General features: G+C 39.1%; 1 protein-coding gene across 1 annotated transcript; it reads left to right on the top strand.

The window, feature by feature from the left end:
• The first annotated feature begins 555 nt into the window (after positions 1-555).
• Positions 556-19,186, top strand: LOC306966913 (uncharacterized protein). Its single transcript, XM_079561761.1, has 11 exons — positions 556-715; positions 1,017-1,176; positions 1,280-1,351; positions 1,423-1,499; positions 2,343-2,443; positions 4,867-4,983; positions 5,626-5,700; positions 16,717-16,855; positions 18,231-18,313; positions 18,723-18,819; positions 18,930-19,186. Exons 1-11 carry the CDS (start codon positions 656-658, stop codon positions 19,095-19,097), a joined length of 1,149 nt encoding a protein of 382 aa, XP_079417887.1. The 5' UTR covers positions 556-655; the 3' UTR covers positions 19,098-19,186.
• Positions 19,187-19,190: the final 4 nt, after the last annotated feature.

Genomic DNA, 19,190 nt, shown 5'->3' with positions numbered 1-19,190 from the left:
AGGTATTGACTCACCATCAGCCTGTGGGTGTATGTTTGTGTGCTTGTTTTTGTTTCTGTCCAGCCTTGATTAAACCTAATGATGCAGGGCCTTGTCAGCCTCATGCCTCTGTTCTCTCTCTGCTTTATTGTAAAAATATCAGAACATGGCTCCACCCATCTGTTTATCTGTAATCAAACCAAGGATTTAAGTGATGAATAATCTGTTCCATTCCAAGGCGCATTGTGCACGAAATGCGTGGTATAAATAAAGTTGCCTTAACAGCAAGACGTCTTATTGTGGCACTGATTCAAATAAAGGTATAGTATTAGCTTAATGGGTTGAGCACAATGACTACAGTATGCCAGGCACAGTAAAAAATACAACTTGTTTAGTTTGACATAATTTTTCTTCTAAATCACTGAACCACAACAATAGTATGACTTGATATGGTCGTCTAACTGAGAACATCTTCGTGAAGATTGCGGCGAAACCATAGACTGTAAAAAAATAAATTACCAATGTGTTTATTCAAAGTGTCGTAAGGATTGTCCCTCACCACCTTCCGTACGTACATCAGGAAGTTATGCGCTTGCTTCCATTCATTCTGTCTTCTGCACAGTTTATGTTTTTTTTTAATGAATGTAAGGCTTTTTAGCGCATTACTTCATTCATCATGCGCAGACGAACGGACCCCCAGACGATAGGCAAGGACCATGCCAATGGGGACGAAAAGGTTAGTAAACATTAGCGGGTGATCGGCTAATTGCTACATGTGACAGCTCATTGCTGCTGCTGCTGCTGCTGCTCATCATCCAATCTGACTGCTGGACCTTTGCTATATATTTACAGCTTTTGACATTTAATGGCTGTATTTTGACATCTTTAAACCTCGCCTATGTTTTTAAGCCAGGAATATACAGGGGCATTATTTGGACTGATTCAAAATTATATGTAGCTGACCTCCTAGTTATGTTTACAACGATACAGCCTAGAGGGTTACTGTTGCTCATGACTATGTTTTTTGTTTGAACAAGGAGACCGAGGAGCGACCCCAGGCGCTTCAGGTCCAAGGCAGATTGTCGTATGGTTCATGGATAATCAACATTGGGAAGTGTCTGCTTTTAATCGTCCTTGTTCCTCCATTTCTCAACTATGCATCGCTCCAGAGAGAGGGCCAGATGCTTCTCCCTAGAGGTATTGTTCATGCAGTTCTGTAGGCTGGTTAATTGTATTATTTCACGTTTCTACTATTACTTTACTTATGCACTTCTTTAACTGGCCTTTCGCTTTTATCCAGATGGCCAACTTATTGATGTTGGTTTGGGTCAGAGAATGCATCTCCTGTGCAAAGGGCATGGGGTGCCGGTCGGTAAGAATATTTACTATAATGATAGTCAAGGTTGCTTTGTGTTTTTACATTAACAAATTATCTTTCTCCAGTAATATTGGATGCCCCCACTGGGATGTCCTCGGATGTGTGGTTCCATGTTCAAGAAGATGTGGCCTCAATTACAAAGGTGAGAACGATTTAAATAGAAATATACATAAATAGTAGCACAATATTGCAAAAAGCCACGATACAGTACATCACAAAATCACTGTGATCTTCCATCTAACTTGAGATTTACACACTTTTTTTGCAAACAGCATCAAACAAAAACTCATTGTGACATACATGTACAAAAGTTTTACTCATGAATTACTTCCATTTTAGACATGTGTTGGTTCTGATTTAGTGTTGTTTTAGGTTTTGTTTTGCTGATGATTTTTTTGCAAAAATTTATTGAAACATGCATTTTTTAAATGGTGTCGTAAAACATGGCAATAATACTTGTGCAATATTGAAGACAGTTTTCAAATTGACAAGTTGACATTTTGTTTGCAGGTCATAAAGCTGTAATAAATAGTTAGTCATCTACCCAGATCCCTCCCAACTGTGTTTATGACATTGGTGCACTGTGTTTGAAATTTACTGGGTACATCTCACAGTAAGCAGCCACACTAATGCGGCCGTGTTGTTTGTTGTCAGTGGCCTGTAGGGACACTTGTTGCCGTAACTCTGCCACATCCTGTCTCTTCAACAAGGGCGCAGCGTAGCAGAAAGCTGGGTCTGACAGCCTGCCCCTCGTCGTTTGTCTGAAATGCGACCCAAATGAGGTCACAGACTTGCTCAGGAAAGACCTTGCTGACTTACTAAACTAAATTACAACAGCGCCGCAAAGATAGCTTCAGTATAGAACACATATAATGTATCAAAGGCTTTTTGTGATGATCCAGCAGATTCCTTATTCAAAGTATGTTCAGACATTTTCAAGAAAGTTTCTGGATGGCTATTTATTTATGTTTGTCCCAATATACAGGTCTGTACATATGACAGAATGGGCCTGGGCTTCAGCAGACGCCTGATGCCGAATGAAACCACTGGAACTGAACGGACATGGGGACTGTCCACTACAGGACGGTAAGCTCAAAATATTGACTACAATTTTGTTTTTTCACTTACTGGTATAAAAAGTCTATGTCTAAATGTCCAAACCATTAGAACCCTGAGTACATTTTGGAATGTTTATCCAGTTTGACTACCGGTATATAATGTAAAGCAGAGGAAGTAAATTTATCACTTAATCTACTTGATGTGTAACAATTGTTTTGCTTTTGAGCTATGTCGTCAAAGCAGGTCTACATCACGCACAAGAAGGCAATTGAGATTCCTAAATTCTGTGGTGCTTTGTTGTTTGTACATCCTCAGTGTCTGTGTGTTTAATGGTGCACAAATGGATAGTCTTGATTTGTTTATTTTTATAGCATTTGTTGTTTATGCTGCGGTTTATTTTCAGTTGTCTAACCATTTAAGAAAAGATTATTAGTTTATTAGTTTTAATTGTGAAAAAAATAAATGTAGGACACATTTAGATGGATCAGAATGAAGAAAGATGTTTCCCCCCATATCACTAAGGTACAAACTTAAAACCCCGATCAAAAGATTAAGGGTAGTTGAAAAATGGCAAAAATTCACATTTTGTATGGTTAGATGTTCACAGGGTTCCAAGTAGAACTTCAATATGCAACAAGAAGAAATGGGAGCGAGACAAAAAAAAATTGAGTTAACCTTTTATTGAAAACAACAAATAAGTTTAGGACCACATGCCTTTAAAAGGCCAAATCGGTGCAAAACTGATTCAGTGTCATTTTCTATCAGGTATTCACATTGTCATGACGTCCTGATAGCAAAGGCAACAAAACGTTCTCATTTTGAACGTGGTCGGGTTGTGGAGCTGCATAAGCAGAGCCTCTCACTGCTGTGGTGGGACACAGTAAGACAGTCACCAGTTACAGCCTTAATTTGGGTTGAGGATCGTTCAGTGTCTTGACAGGCAGCCAATCGGATCCTCTGGCTCAGTGCTGATGAAATGTTTTGGGTCTTCCACTTGACTTGACCATTGACATAACCTTCAGGATCAGGAAGAAATTCAAAATGACTGTCTTACTGCATCCCACCTCAGCAGCGATGGCGCACTGTGAAGAGGCTCTACTTCACTTGGCTATCAGGACATCATAACAATGACAGAAAATGACTCTGATTCAGTGTTTGCACAATTTGGGCCTTTTAAAGGCATGTGGTCTGAAACTTTTGATGCAAAAGCAGCCTATTTCAGTTTCATAGTTGTTTTCAATAGAAGCTTTACTAAACATTATTTTGTCTCACTCCCATTTCTTCTTGTTGGTTATTGTAGTTCTACTTGGACCCTTGTGAAATGTTGCCATTTTTCAACTGGTCTGATTGAAACTGTATATCGATTTGTAATCTATTCCACATAATCTACCCTTGTGATGAGCTGCCCTGGCTGAACCCTGCTCTGCCCTGCACCACCTCAAACTGCAGCAAGATGTGAATGTAATGTTCCTGTCTTTGACATTTTAACTTTATAAGTTGAGCCCTAAATCTGCCTAAGGGATGAGGGGATGTGCAGATGTGCTTCATTGCTGGTCAGCAGCACTTTAGTTAACCTTGGCACCTTGCCCGGGAAGCGCATTTGAGATGGAGGCCATCAATATTCTCTGAATTCAATATCTCAAGAGTTGGATGACTTGCTAACCTTAACCCTGCAAGCGTTATGGAATCTCTTCATTTCAGTGTGCCATATCTGCTTTGATTTATTAGCACAACAAACGCAGGACAACAGATGGCTCTCCAAACAGGGGCCACTGTGGCAGCTTTTATAATGAGGATGCTTCCTCTGATGACATAAGTTTGCTGGTGATTGTTTTCCTGCAGTCTTTTGCAATGCCTTTTTAGTTAGATGAGTTATTTTTCAGATCTCTGCTTTTTTTTTTATAGCTGAAACTTGCAAGCAAGTCAGTGTTCATTTTATGTACCCTGACACAATATGTAAAACCTGGGTTAGAGAATACTCCACAAATTGAGTAATTTGTCCGCCATATCAACGGTTTCATTTAGAAATATCTCACTATGATGAATAGAGTTTTCGTTAAGTTACAGCACCTGGTTCCATCCCTTCATCTCAGAGCAAGGCATTCTCAATGTATTTATCAGTGTTTTATGTTAGTTTTGTGGAATTCACTGCAGACTTTTCTTTCCTAGGATTAAAGCAAAATACAGAAGACCTTTAACATTGCAACTTGCTATACTGATCTTTGCCCACCCCATTTTCTGATCTACTGATGAACAGTTTGCGTGGGCTCTTAATAAACCCGGTAATGAAGGAATTACAAATTAATGAGATGAATGGTGCCATGCCGTACTCATCTTTCATGTCACCAGTCTTGGGGCCTCGTAGCTGAATAAATAAACCTCCTTCTGGCCCCGTTTGCAGCTCGTCCTGGTTTGTGTGGTAAGTAACAGATGATGTTGTTGTCTTGCAGGATGGTGGATGATCTTCACAGGCTTCTTCAGGCAGCAGAAATAGCCACACCGTTCATCCTAGTGGGGTCAGAGCTCGGGGCCATCAATGCAAGGTTCTACAGCCACATTCATGATGTGTAAGTGGACCTCGTATACAAAGGGTTTTTGCACAGAAAAGTGCCAACAATAATGATGCGTGGTCTTTTTTGACAAAACCGAAAATATCTAAATCGTTTTATTCTATACTCTTCCTACTTCCTGCATATTTGTTTGTTTTGAAATAGCTCGACACGCTCTTAGCATTCAGGGCTGCTAAGATATATTTAAAGGCTAAAATAAAAAAAAAGGAATAAATAACATTATAAAATAGTTTTATGGAATGTGAGAGTCAGCGGCTCCGGTGTAATACGTATATTCCCGTGGCTATTTCCATCAGTGTCCATAACTCCGCTACATCCCAGAGACAACGCAGTGATAAACGTGACAAGGGAATGTGCCGGGGGATGAAAGATTTAGTATTTAATCAGGCACAATGTTGCTGTCGTTAAACTGGGAAAATTAAATAGCGGTGAGTGGGTGACACCTATCCCAATAGAAATATCGCCTGTGGATCTATTGAGAGCACAGGCGACTCTACCAAAGACGGATGGAGATGGTGGCAGCCAGCTAGCTGTCGTTACGCCCAGGCCAGGAGACTACAGTAGTCAGGACTAAGTCAATGAGTTTAACTCGTCTATTACACTATTACATTGTGCGTCTGTGTCCCCTCTGTCCTCCAGGCAAGTGTCCAACCTAGTCTTGATTGATCCCATTCCTGAGGACATCTTTGAGGAAGATCTGTGGAAGGAGTACTGGTAAGTTTGCAATAAGAAAAGGGGAAGGAGAAAGGAATTGAAGATTATGCAAAGCAAACCCATAAACAGCAAGGGGTAATCAACATATCAAGTTCTCAAGTTATAAACTAGTCCCAACTTTGTGATTACCATAACAAAACCGCTTTCCCATATCATTTGTTTGTTTTGGGCTTCAAAAATGTAATCTGAAGCAACATAGGAATTGGCCCACAGAAGAAATGTGATACGGCGCTTTGAAGGGCACATACAAGTAAGAGAAAAGGATTTAGATAAGAGCGATTGCGCTGACTGACTGTGCACTTGCAACGTTTCAAGTCAATCTCGGAACTCTTCTTATTGGCTTCTACAGCAAGAATTCAGCCACACTTGATTATCTGTGCTGGGTGGGGCTCATTAGCTTGATTAATTGGAGGCCAAAGAAGCTCATTAGTCGTTCACAATCTTTTAGCATGAAACAGACGTGGAGAGAGCGAGGGGCGCAGCGGTGATTGGGCCTGACTGACAGAAAGTCTAATAACACAGCTTTAATCCAGGCAAGATACTGTCAGTGTCAAGTGGTAGTCATTGTCACAGCATATATCTCATTAAGCATTAATGATCATAGGAATGGGGCTGAGTCTGAGGATATTGATTGGACGGCACAGAGGAGGGATCTTGGTAGAAGTGACAATTATGTAACGCTATTTATATTGTTTACAAGTATTTACATGTGTAATTAGTAAAGGATAACCTGGAAATAGCCAGATTAATATAACAGTACAAATAACATTCGCGCTGTTATATAAATTTGGAATAGTTCCTGTTTAAATTGTTTGAGAGGAGAACAAGCTTTTAGTGGAGCCTTTGCTGCATAATCAGAGCCAAGTCTCAAAACAACAAACTGCCACATGGCAAATCCACTAAAGATTCAGATTCAGACTTTATTTATCCCACATGGGGCAAGTCCTTCAGAGGAGACAAAAAAACATACAATATAAAAACAGCTAATTCTAAAATGCTATAAACGGAAGACCTGTGTGCAGATCATCTCTTCACAGAAGAGAAATATTATATTTTACAGAATTTGACACATTAGAAAAGCAATGAATAAGACTCTCACAAAAAATACATAAATAATATCTTCAAACTTGTGTAAATGAAGAAGATTGCATCAGGAGAGGAATACAGTGTAAAATCTACGTCAAGGTAATGTGACTGTCACTGTCCATAAATATATTATGGCTCCCTTGCCAATACTGCTATCATTAATACATGCACATCCATACATTAATTAGTACTTACTACTTGCTCTACTGAAAATCAACAATAATACAAATAAAATGCCTAACATAATTGAAAATTTAACTTGTAATGTCAGATTAACTGGGTTTCATAATTCAGTGCCCCCATACATGGTATCCAGGGAACTCATCTGTGGCCTTACTTAGTGTTTCCCAAACAGAGGGGATCCCAGTATATAGCAGGGGGTACTTTTATTTATTTCAGGTTAAAACACAGGGCAAAATTTTCAAAAAAGTTGAAATTTGAATTTCATTTGGCCATAAAAGGGATGAATTTGGGAATATATTAATTGACAAATCAATAGGATTTTGATTTGAGAGAAAAAAAAGGGAAGAAAAATAAATAAAAATCAGAAGCACTCATTTCTTTTCATTTATTTGAATTGGGCAATGCATATTAATGACAACTAGTGCTGTAAATATGCCCGATTTAGCTTAGAGCTAATTTCCATCCGCAGTCCCATGGGACAAATATGCAGAACATACATGAATACTACTAAACTTGTACAACACACAGTACATAACATACATGGAGACATGTAAAAAAAACTGTCAGAAAGTGCAAACACCACCTCGATGTAGGGGATACTCAAAGGATAAATGAAAGGCCCATGGGGTACGCCAAACACAAAGTTGGGGACCACTGAACTTACTGCATACTGATCTTTGAACACAAGATAAGTTTAAGTTTAAGCTTGCCTGCACCTGGTCATCATTTCAGTCTCTGCTCTGTTTGTCACCAGAGCAGGCAATTTCCATAACAAAGCTCTTCTCATAAGTTTAAGTTTATTTATTTATAAAGCACATTCCACAACATTTATAAACGGTAAGTGATATTTTGAAATCTATCCTGTGGAGGGATGACAGAATCAACACAAGCTCACTCTGAAAATTAGTTCATTCTGCAAATTGACTTGCCACAATTAGCTGAGAATGACACAATATGTTTGTGCCAATGCATGCGAGTAGGCATTCTGCTCTTTTTGTATTCATATTGGGGTCAGCTGTCTTAGAGGGATTTCTATTGTAGCTTTTGTGGCATTTGTCTCATTTCCTCATGGGTTTTGGTTAATGCTTCTTGATGGAAATCCAAGCAGTTGGTCATGCTACAGGGGATCAGGAGATGCTTTGGCATAAGTCTGAGCAAATTGCATTCAGGAGAACAGCCAGTCGTTGACTAACACGACTGTCAGTCTTTGTTTCATGAGCACAATTGATAGCAGTGTTACATCATCACACTAAGATTCACCTTTCACTGTTCAACTGCGGTGTGTTGTTTAACATTCAACAGACCGCGCTGTGCAAATAGGTTTTAATTTTTTATTCAGCAATAACAGGATTAAGATCAATGGGATAAGGACGTTGCATTGTGCACGTTTAAGTGGATTCAGATTGTTGTTTACAACAAATGTTGGCCTCATCTTTCACATTTGGACAAGAATAAAAGGTGGACAATTGTGCAGAAAATTCACATCACAATATTCTTAGAACCTAGATTATGATTTGTATTTGGAGCAGCTGTGAGTGGTACTTTACCTCAGCTGGTGTGAATTCAGGATCCACTTTCAGCCTTTCAAGACAAGCCATGACCTAAATAAAAATATAAATTTCAAAGCTATTTTGCCATTTTACCCTGGTATCGTAAATACTATTAAAAATATTTGGTTTCTGAGTTCATTACATGACCGACTATATCTAAAACTTGTCAAAATTATTAATCAACTGTCATTTTTGGAAAGGCCTACAACCCACTAAAAAGGCTCTGCAACACACTTTGGATTCTGACACACCAGTTGAGAACAACTACTTTCCACTCTAAAATAATTATTTGTAGATGTGTCTGTGTAGGGTAGGCTCTCAGTCGTACAGGAGTTGTCCATCTTCAATGAAGGTTCTTGAATCATCTTCTGTACTCTAAAGCACAAAGGGCAAGAACACCTAAAGAACAGGACAGACAGACAGAGCCCAGAAGAAAGGGAGTCTCCTTGCCCTATGTAGTGGGGGTCTCAGAGAAAGTTCAATCTTTAGACAACACAGTGTACCACAAATCAATGAACACACTGAGACAAAAAATAGTTAATCCCAAAGACAAAACAAGCCACATACAAAGCAATGTGCTTTATTCGATTCGATTCAAAGAAGAGGAATGCAAAGAGCAACAGCTACAGACGAGTCTTTATCAACACCGCAGGGAAAGCACAAGCGACCCTCAGTCTGCTGTTCACCTCTACCTCAAAGCCTCTACCACTCCTTTGAGGACAGAGAGGTTAACATTTTATCTAAAGAAAAATGTTGGTTTGAAAGAGGAGTCAAAGAAGCAATTTTGTGAAGAAGCAAAATTCCTCCACGAACTGGAATGGTGGACTGGCTCTGTCATGCTAATGAGGCTGAAACTCAGCCCAGGACAGATCAATAGGCAGGTAATTGGCAGTGATCAGCTGAGAGTAGGGCCGTTCAGACGGAAACTCGGGTGTTAGTTAGGTCATTAGGACTTAGAACTACAAAGACTTAGAACTACAAAGATATTTACCCACAGGTGAGAGTAACTGTTAATAGAGGGGTTGGACTTAGCCAAACTAAACTCCTCATCCTTTGACATCCTTTGACATCGCACTTTTCCCAGGTTTATCCTTGACGACAGGAACAAGTACAACAGCATAGAGCATGACAATCAATATACCACGCATTGACATACATAAAGCAAGTAATATCAAAAGTCTGTGACTGGTAAGTTTTAAATGCTCTGCTGTGATTTGATCCAGGCCACAAGATTTACTCATTGATAGTTTCCTAATGGCTTCAGTTACCTCCTCAGTAGTTATGACCACATTGTCAGTGGAGACATTACCAATACTAGTTTTTTACCTTTTACACAATTGAAAAGGTCACTGTAATGCTTTCTCCACTTTTTCACATTATCAAGCCCAGTAACTCCTTCAATACTGGAGGGCAGAGGAACTTTAAAAGCATTCATAACCTGGACTTCTTTCCAAAAGTCTTGCACATGATTTTGCAACAGTTTTCGGGCTAAGGAGTGCTCAAATTGTGTTCTGTCCTTTTTTATGTATCACACAGCATATTTAAACTGCTTATCCATCTGTATGTCAAAACATCAATGACTCAACACTAATTTGGCTTCTGTTAACATGCGGTTGCTGTAATATTTAGTCTTTGTTGGTGGTTTTTATTTTTAATCTGTAATAATTCAGAGTGCCCTCTGGAGTATTTGTATTCATGGTTTGGTAACACTGATCTATTCAGAAGCAACCCATTAACAAACAAATTGCTTTAAATTAATATTTTTGTTGGTCATATTTTTAAAGAGTTTGTATCTCTCACTCTCACACTCGTACCACATATGCAGACTGTCATGCATACAGATTTTCCAGTAATATTAGCCTTAAGATGCTGCAGCACCAGTCCAGAGTTTTTTTCCCTTGGGAACTTGTATCATATGATTTCAGTGCCAGGCTGCAAGGAGACGCTCCTATTTGGCCACAGGGGAAATGTGATTGGATGGTAGTTTTGAGGGACTTTGCTTGTTCAAAATTTCAAGACTGCCCTGACTTGTAAATTTTGACAATTTTTTATTCAGAAAAAAAAGTGACATAGAGCATCTCACCAAGAGAAAGCGAATTAGGACTCATGATAGAATAAGCTTATAATGACTGTTAAAAAAAACTGTATAACTTTTGCAGCTATGATGTGCCAGCGTATTCACAGTATCCCACATTTTCCACAGACAAATTGAATTATTGTTGTTTAGTGACAAATGTTTCCTTTGGCCGTCTCTCACAAACTCTAAGTGTGTCTGAAGAAGGCGATGTGGTGAGACAACTTCCTATTCCTTGTGTAAGCATTGTGCCTTTGCATCTATGCACACCTGACACAGCTACAGTCCGGTTTATACTCATTTTCTTACAGATGCTATCAATACATACTCCTGTGATAGTTGTGTGTTGAGTTGTCTATATGTTTAATCTGTGATTTATGCCCCTACAAAAACATCAAATTAAAAAAACAAATTAAAAAACATATACTTAATAAATTGTGGTGATATTTTCAATCCTAGTCTTTTGGTTTGAGAGGATGTTAATTGTCATCTATTTTCTTCATAGCATTGTGCTTAGTTGCCTGTATTGTCGATAACATACAACCCTCAGTGACACTGTATTATATAATCTTTTGCTCATAGTCCTTGGCCTTAAACCGTGATCTGGTCTCCGCATCAACAATGCAGACACTTGACCATGAGCTGTGTTCAATGACTCACTTGAGTATGACCTAATCACAACCAGGATTTACAGCAATATAACAGAAAGTAACTTGGGGTGGGCGATAGGACGATATACAGTATAATGGAACCGTGAGCTCATCTGACTTGATGACCATCTGCCCGTTTGAAGAGATCCTCAAACAAGTCACCTTAGAATTTTCTGATAATAATAATATTTTTTTCTAATCCGTTGACCTGACAATTTTGAGGTTTTGAGGTCTTTCTCCAACTGGCTCCATGTATTCCCTGTGTTAGTGAGTTGGTGATTCAAAGTAGCCTAAATAGTCATTTGGATAGAGCAGAGCTAGAGTCCATACACTGTTAACTGAATAACCCCAAGGTTTAAAATTGTGCAAAATCAGAACTTGAACTAAAATAATTCTTATTAACAATGAAAATCGAACATAGACAATTTTCTATCCATCCAATGGGATGTTAATCATGAATCTAATGACTTGGTCCGATACTCACTCACTCTCTCTCCTTCCATCTTGTCCTCATTCAGAGACCTTTGGACCAGTCAGGAATGCCAATTAATTGTAATTAGAACCACTGTAAGCGTAACTATTGCTGTTCGCTTCACTAATGAAGCAGGTCTGCCGCGGCCCCGGTGTGTTTACCCCAGTGTAATCTATAGTATTGATGCCGCTGAAAGAAGCCTCAGCAGGATGAGACAGAACTTCCTCAGCTGTGGTGCAAGAATGACACCTTGTGGTAGTGTAGAGTATTACGTCTCTATCATAGTGTTTATATATTATGTTCTGTGACTGGCTTTTACTGTTGTAGCGTTTAGAATTAGAAAGATTGTGTAATTAATCATTTTGATCAAAATGTAAATCTTTGGTCAATCTCAATGATCCCTTTTGTGCCTTTTAATCAACAGAACCACAGCCAATGAGTAACGGCTTATTGTTTGAAGTGGAATTTCGACTTTGACAAATAAAATAGAAACAATTAGCAGTGGATGGCATTTCTTTATTTATTTTATGTTTATGTCATCATGAATCATGTTAGTGGAAGACGTTTACATTTTAAATAATGAAATATAGAAGCAAATTAACAATTTAGTATAGTATTGATAAATACAAAGGGAAAGAAAATGATTCATATTTTCCCCCAGAACCAATAGGATGCTTAAACTTAAAGTGAATGTTTGCAGGAGGCGCTTAGTGCTTGAAAAAAGTATCTTCTGTAAACAGCTCTTCCTCCTTTGAAAGCTCAGAACACAGTTCAGCCACTTTGTTTTAATGACTGGAGGCTTCAGTAAACTATAGGATCTGGCAACAATAAGAGTGGAGCTAATTCTGCTTTCTGATTGGAAAAATTGTCCTGAGATGCAGGCAGATCATATTTATGAAATTTACAATGTACAAAACACTACATACACTAACTTTAAAACAAAGTTGTTTTTCAGAATAATGGAATAAATATACTATGTGTTCTGCAATGTTTGAATTATGAGTCTGTGTATAACAGAAAACAATCGATTACTAAAATAGTGGACAACTTTTTCAATTATTAAGTAGTTGTTAATGAATTGATTAGTTGTTTCAGCCCTAATTATTTTTTGTATTTAAATGAATTACAGAATATATGCTGTGATTTTATCTAATAGCTTTCATGAAGAGGATGGACAAACTACAACAGAGCGCGAGCCAGAGGGACTTACTACAAAACATCTAACTAGTGTTAGATGTTTGTAGTCAAAGTTGTTTTTTGGATATGGATTGAGGTTCCAGGCATAAAGAGAGCAAGACAAAACAAAATAGAGAGACAAACAGAGAGTACTAGAGTAGTACATTTATTTACACTCACATTTATAGGGACCATAATATGCTTTTTTGTCGGAGGGGAATCTGGACTGTCCGGAAGTCACCTATGGACACTGGACAGTATGCAAACTTACACAGAAAGTTGGACGTTCTTTCTGCAGGATATCTCCAATTACCTGTTATAAAAGAAAATAAGTAACTAATTCCTAAGAGGAAATTGTATCTCTGTTTACTAGCATTTACTAGCTGTTTACTAAAGCATGTTACAGACTGCTATTTGGGGTCATTGCAGGTTGTTATGCCTAATTATATTAAATGCAATTGCTTTCACATCACGTCCTCCAGGTTTGTGAATGTTTTAGTTGTACTTTTGATGCTTACCAAGCACACCAAAATGATTTGAAGATGAATACCTGTGCGGTGGTGCCCAACAATCTCTATTTCCTGTGAACTTTCTGGACCAATTTAAGCTGTTGGTAAAATTCGTTGTCAATGCTAATTCTTTTAATTTGGCCTTTTAGGTTTTTTTTTTATGGCTAAGCAGGTTCAGGTTAGAAAGTAAGCATTCACTAAACATTATGTCTGGGCCGTCTTATGGGCCTCGTTATGCACTTGTCCCTCTTGAATACTTATCCTGTAATATGCTTATAGGAGGCTTTTGCTCGAGCAAGTCTTTAAAAGCATGGGCTGGCTGTAAGAGTTGGGTGAGCCCCATGTAATATCCAGTGTTTAACCGTCCTGGGCTCAGTGTAATAGTCGGCAGGAGCTCGTGTAATGGCGACTGTTTTGTGGGTGAGCGGCCTCTCAGGTAACGGCGGCCCTGCATGTGGAATGACATGGAAATGAGGAGGGAGGGAGGGAGGAAGCCTTATCACTGCCGGGCCAAATTCCGACAGTGAATTGCGCAGTTGTAACAAAAGTAACAGAGCGTCCATTCAGCCTGCACTAATCCAGATGGGAAAGTCAAACAGCAGAAAGTCCACAGCACAAACTCATTTCATCACTTTATTAATTTAGATATTGCCTGGGCGCTCCTGTGGGGGGGGGGGGGAGAAAAAAAAAAAAAGAACCCCTTCAGAAATGACCAACATCGGTGAGGCATTTTGCTCTACAAGCCCCCCCACCAACACACACGCACACATGCACACGCCGTCTTCTGTCTGTTATCTGTTTAATTCATCCCCGCCAATCTGGGCTGTCTTTACCCACTAAATTTCCCTTTGACACGCATGCCTTGCTTCGCATAATCCTCACTCCGGGGCAGAATTAAAAATGGAAAAGGGAATAGGACAGGTGGCTGGAGAATCCTTGAAATAATGTTCAATGCCAGACCTAGGAATGATTTGACCAGAATCAGACTGGCAGGCCTGATAGGTGGGGAAGTTTATTTATGTCTTTGCTGTTATTATTTCGGGGAATCAAGGAGTGGAAAAAAATGTTTGCAAGTAAATGCGACCACGGCAGTTCTACACTATTGTGCCAAGGAGACGTTGGGGGGAAACTGTGGCATGAAGATGAAATTGTCAAAATATCACCCTCCAAAGGTCTGATTCAGAAAGTTTTCAACAAAGAAAAAAAAGCTCGGTTGACTTGTTTTCCTCTCCTCTCTCCTGTGTGTACCTATTAATAGGCTTGCCGGAGACTTTCCTTGCACATAAATATATGCTTGATATGTTATCTATACACAGCCATTTGTAGCAGATGAAAAACCCTGTCTGCGCGCTTTCTATGGACCTTATCTGATAAATCAAAAAGCACACATTGGAGCAGAAGCTGATATGTCGTGCCGCAGTTCTTTGGCTAGAGACATGTCATATCAACAACAGGTGAAATGGGGATATTCTACACATGAAAAGTACATGTTTAAGATAGCGGTCTGATTGTACAGAACTGTGTACACTGTGATGTCAGTGGAGCAAAGCAGACCATCTGTTGGAGAGTGCACTTAAAAACACGTGATGCAAACCTTCTCTGGTTTATGACAATAAGGAGGAAGAGGTTCATAAAGTTGACTGACCAAAAATATGTAGTGAATTTAAAAAAATGCAACTTTCAAGTGATTTTAATAAAACTGTTGATGTTATGACAATGCACCGATCACTAAAACTATTGCTTCGCACTGCAATTTAATTGGCTGAATTAACCCTTCATTCAGCACAACAGAGTCTGGCAACTAGAGTTATTGCTGTACAGAATGGCAACACAATGATCCTCCAGACTGGCTTTACTACTACCTACACCTTTTTTACTAGCCATCCAATTCACCGGTGAGTTTTGGGATAATCTGTGTTTAACTAGAAAAGAACTGCCCTAGTCATGACTTTGCCCTATTTTAGATCTGTTTTAGCTCTGCTGCAGACCTGATTCTGTTTTGACCTGGCATTTTCTGGTGATCTGATTGAGATCCGATCTGATCTTATAACATTGAATCTAGTCTCCTCCTCAATACCTAATTGTCTTGCCTACAAAACATTAGACGAACCACCTGGAGAATTTTAGGTTACTTTCACAGCAGCTTTACCCAATAAGAAAAAGAATTCCATTTTGCATTAATTAATCAGTTGCCATCATTATATTATTGGAGACAGTGATAATGTCTCCAACACCTACAGGGCAGGAGTCTGTGTCTAGTGCAGATCTGCAGCGTGTTGGGGAAGACAGCACTGTACCGTCATGGCAGCAGCAGGCACAGTGCACTATTGATTGAGCTCCACAGGCTGAGACCAGGCAATTCAGAGCACCAGTGAGCCGAGACCGATTGGGCCTCCTGAGTTACAAAATCCCACTGCTCTTCTTCTGTCATCTGCCAAAAAAAGAGCATTTCTCATTTCTTAGGCAAATGTTTCTAGGAGAGAAACTTTCTGATTTTGTGTTGCAAAAGAGTTGACGAAATATTCATACTGCAAGCATTCACAGATCCCGCTTGTACAATTTCAAGCCATTGCAGTTGTAAGGCCATTGAGAAAGTTCAATAGTAATAAACGTACACTGATCGAGCATGGCATTGTGATGCTTATAGTAGCACTGAGTGTCAGAAGCAGAATAAATGTTCAGCCTTAAGGGGTTGAGCAAGTTTGACAAACTTGAGAGCTTGATAAGTAAGAAGTAAGAGGATCAATTCTCAGCATGCTATTGCATGTGTGGGATGAATAATTAAGGCCAATATTGTTATGTTGATAATCAACATAATACATATCTGACAGACAAGTTACTCCAACAAATAGTGCTTATAAGTGTATAAAAGTGTAGACTTTATATTTCAGGAAAGAACAGGAATTGCTTTACATTGCTCATGGAGTGACAAGGCCTAATGCTTTTACTCTGATGGCATTATGGCAATGTTTTTTTCTGTACACAAACTGTGACCAACTTTACAATTTTACTTCCAACATTAGCAGGTGGCATCCTGCAGGGAAAAATCAAATAAAGTGTCAGTTGTGCTAGTTATAGAGCTATATTGTCATTTGGAAGAAAAATACCAAAATAAAAGTGGCCCAACATATTTATTTTGGCTAATTTTGGCCGAACATATTTATTTTCACTAATATTGCATCAGTAAGTTATCAGTGTCCCGTCATCTAGTATCCTTTTGGGTATATGGATAATCTAACAGCCATATGGCGACAAGATGGAAGCGCCAATTGCCAAAGTTTAATGAGTGTCATTTTCTCTGTCTGTGTTTATTGAGGTATGGGAAGCTGTTGCCGTCACTCCAAGCCAAGCAGTTCTCCGCTGCCACAGGCCTGAGTCGCATGCTGATCATCCTGGGGGCCATCGAACCAACTGTGAGAGGACAAAACGTGTCTGAGGAGGTCATTCAGCGGCAGGTGAGTGCCAATACCAGATCTGATCCAGATACACAAGCATTCAATAGTTATGTCTTTTCCCAAAGTCAGACTGCCACATTGATACCATTTAGGAATGATATCAAACTGTATATTTGATAAATGTAAAAGTTCTTAAGTAGTCTACTACACCATTAAGAGCACTGTATGTCTACAACAGGGGTATCCAAACTTGTTTTCATTGAGGCCACATATTGAAGCATACACGGGTGATGGTGTTAGTGCAGTAAAACCTTCAACTGAGTTAATTTTGCAGAGGTTTAAGCCTTGGCGTAAAACTGTAAAATGTTAGATGTTGAGGTTAGACTTAGACTAGAATTATTAACTTTGAAATTAAAGGGACAAAGTGCAAAATTATTGTGCATGCATCATTGGTGATGTTTTTGATGTGTTTGAAGCATTATACTTGAATTTCTTTCTGGTCTAATCCAGCCACAGGATGGTGCTAGAGCTCCCCGACTGTAGATGTGTGCGGATGATGATTGCAGGAGTATTTGTTTTCATATTGTCAGACGCTGAATTTGGCATGATATGACAGCAGACACATTTCCTTTTTAAATAAATGAAAATTGAACCCTTACGCTGAGCCGACAGGACACAGTAAATGCACTGTATCTTCTGATGCCTGCTATATTGTAAACTGACAGCTCATGCACTTCTCGGGGAATAAGCTGTTAATATAAGCTGCAAGTGTTTCCAACGTGTATTTGAGATGAGGTTGTATACAGGGATGTTTTTTTTATATTATATTCTCAATTCGATCTACTCTTCTCATCTACTTTGACATGTAAGACATGTAAATACTATAGAGTAGCCGACACGTCAGTGACGTCACACCTATGTAGTCTATTTCATTCACACCAGTCGTGTTGCCCATTCCTCGTGGTTGTATATAGGAAATGAATAAAAGCTACAGGGACAGTTCATTAAGACGCCTTGACTGCTGCTGCCAGCCAGCCACCCACATGTGATGGCACAAGTGATGAGGGACCAATTTCAGCTTTTCAAGTATTACAGTTGCCAAGGAGATAAGGACATCATTGTGCTTGAAATCTCCAAGGACAACGAGAGATTTGGGTAGGCTGGTAATTCAAGGTTATAATAACATATACACAGAGAAAACGGCCATAAACCCTGCCTGTTCTTTTGACTTACTGTGTCAGAATCATTAGATTAGATGTCAATTAAAGAAAAGATGTGTGCATAAAAATCTCATGTCGATAGTTGTTATTGAGTACTTTTTAGAAAAGGCTATCTAAATTCTTTGTGAAAATAAGTTAGGCACAGTACAAAAATACATACACAGTACTTCAGCACTGTTTGCTTTGATTAATGAATATGTGCTTATTCCTCCTAGAAATACCTGCTATGTAATCCTGGGCATCAGAGCAGTGCTGTGGATGAACATTACTTTTTGAATGAAAGCGCTTCTCAAGTAAAGTAAGGAGAAGTTGTTTTCACATTGTTGCCTCTATAATCCTATACTGTAAAACAAAATAGCTGGACTAACATTTAATCGTAAAGCCCATCCAGAGAGCTTCCTCATGACTGGTTTTGGTGACCGCAGTACCCACCAGATATAGAGGAGGGTGGTGACATCCCAGTGATGTCATCAAACAATGCCTAGGGCATCCTCTGCACGGTGCTGTCCCAGTCAACAAAAGAGTGACCTGTGTCCTTCATGTGCATTACATGTGTCGGCTTTTCATTTAAATGTTAGTGAAGTTGTTTTAGTTTTAAGTTTAAGATTGAATTAACTATCTGAATGATTGAGAATTTACAGTTATATTTGCTATAAATTGTTATTGACATAAAAATGATATAAACACATATTTTTGTCTTTTTCTAGAGACATTTCAAAGTTTAAACACCTCTCCAGCAGGACATCTATGAGTGTGATCACTGGAGATCACTTCGACCTAGAAATACCAGAAAAGCTCAACGAGGTGAGCTGAGCTACTTCATAATCAGTCTGGAATGAATCCTCTGATTTAGGAGGCACTCACTGTCTGAATGTGTGGTAATAATTGACTAACAAATCTCTTTCCTGCACCAGATGGTAACGAAACTTCAAAAGAAGTTTCTGGAGGAATCCTACCCATCAGCCAATCACATTCACATAAAAGGAGCCGACCGGCGAATGATCTACAAGCAACCATCTGCCATTACCCAGCACCTGAGGAAGCTCGTCAACCAGCGGCAAGCCAAGCGCTACAGCACCTAGACAAAGAGTCATAATGTCTAAATAATATTGTAAATACATGTTGAAATATAGTTTTTTAGAATTACAATCAGAATTTTACAGTTTTGTATTATG

The sequence above is a fragment of the Gobius niger genome, assembly GCF_951799975.1.
Source record: "Gobius niger genome assembly, chromosome: 8".
In the NCBI taxonomy this organism is placed as follows: Eukaryota; Metazoa; Chordata; class Actinopteri; order Gobiiformes; family Gobiidae; genus Gobius; species Gobius niger.
Note: the sequence above shows the minus strand (reverse complement) of the source record. Positions and strands in the feature narration are given on the sequence as shown.

Bases quoted from the DNA above. Each gene is read 5' to 3' on its own strand.
- LOC306966913 (XM_079561761.1), top strand. From the start codon at position 656: ATGCGCAGACGAACGGACCCCCAGACGATAGGCAAGGACCATGCCAAT. The intron at 716-1,016 runs GTTAGTAAACAT...TGTTTGAACAAG, and splicing joins ATGCCAATGGGGACGAAAAG to GAGACCGAGGAGCGACCCCA. The intron at 5,701-16,716 runs GTAAGTTTGCAA...GTGTTTATTGAG, and splicing joins GATCTGTGGAAGGAGTACTG to GTATGGGAAGCTGTTGCCGT.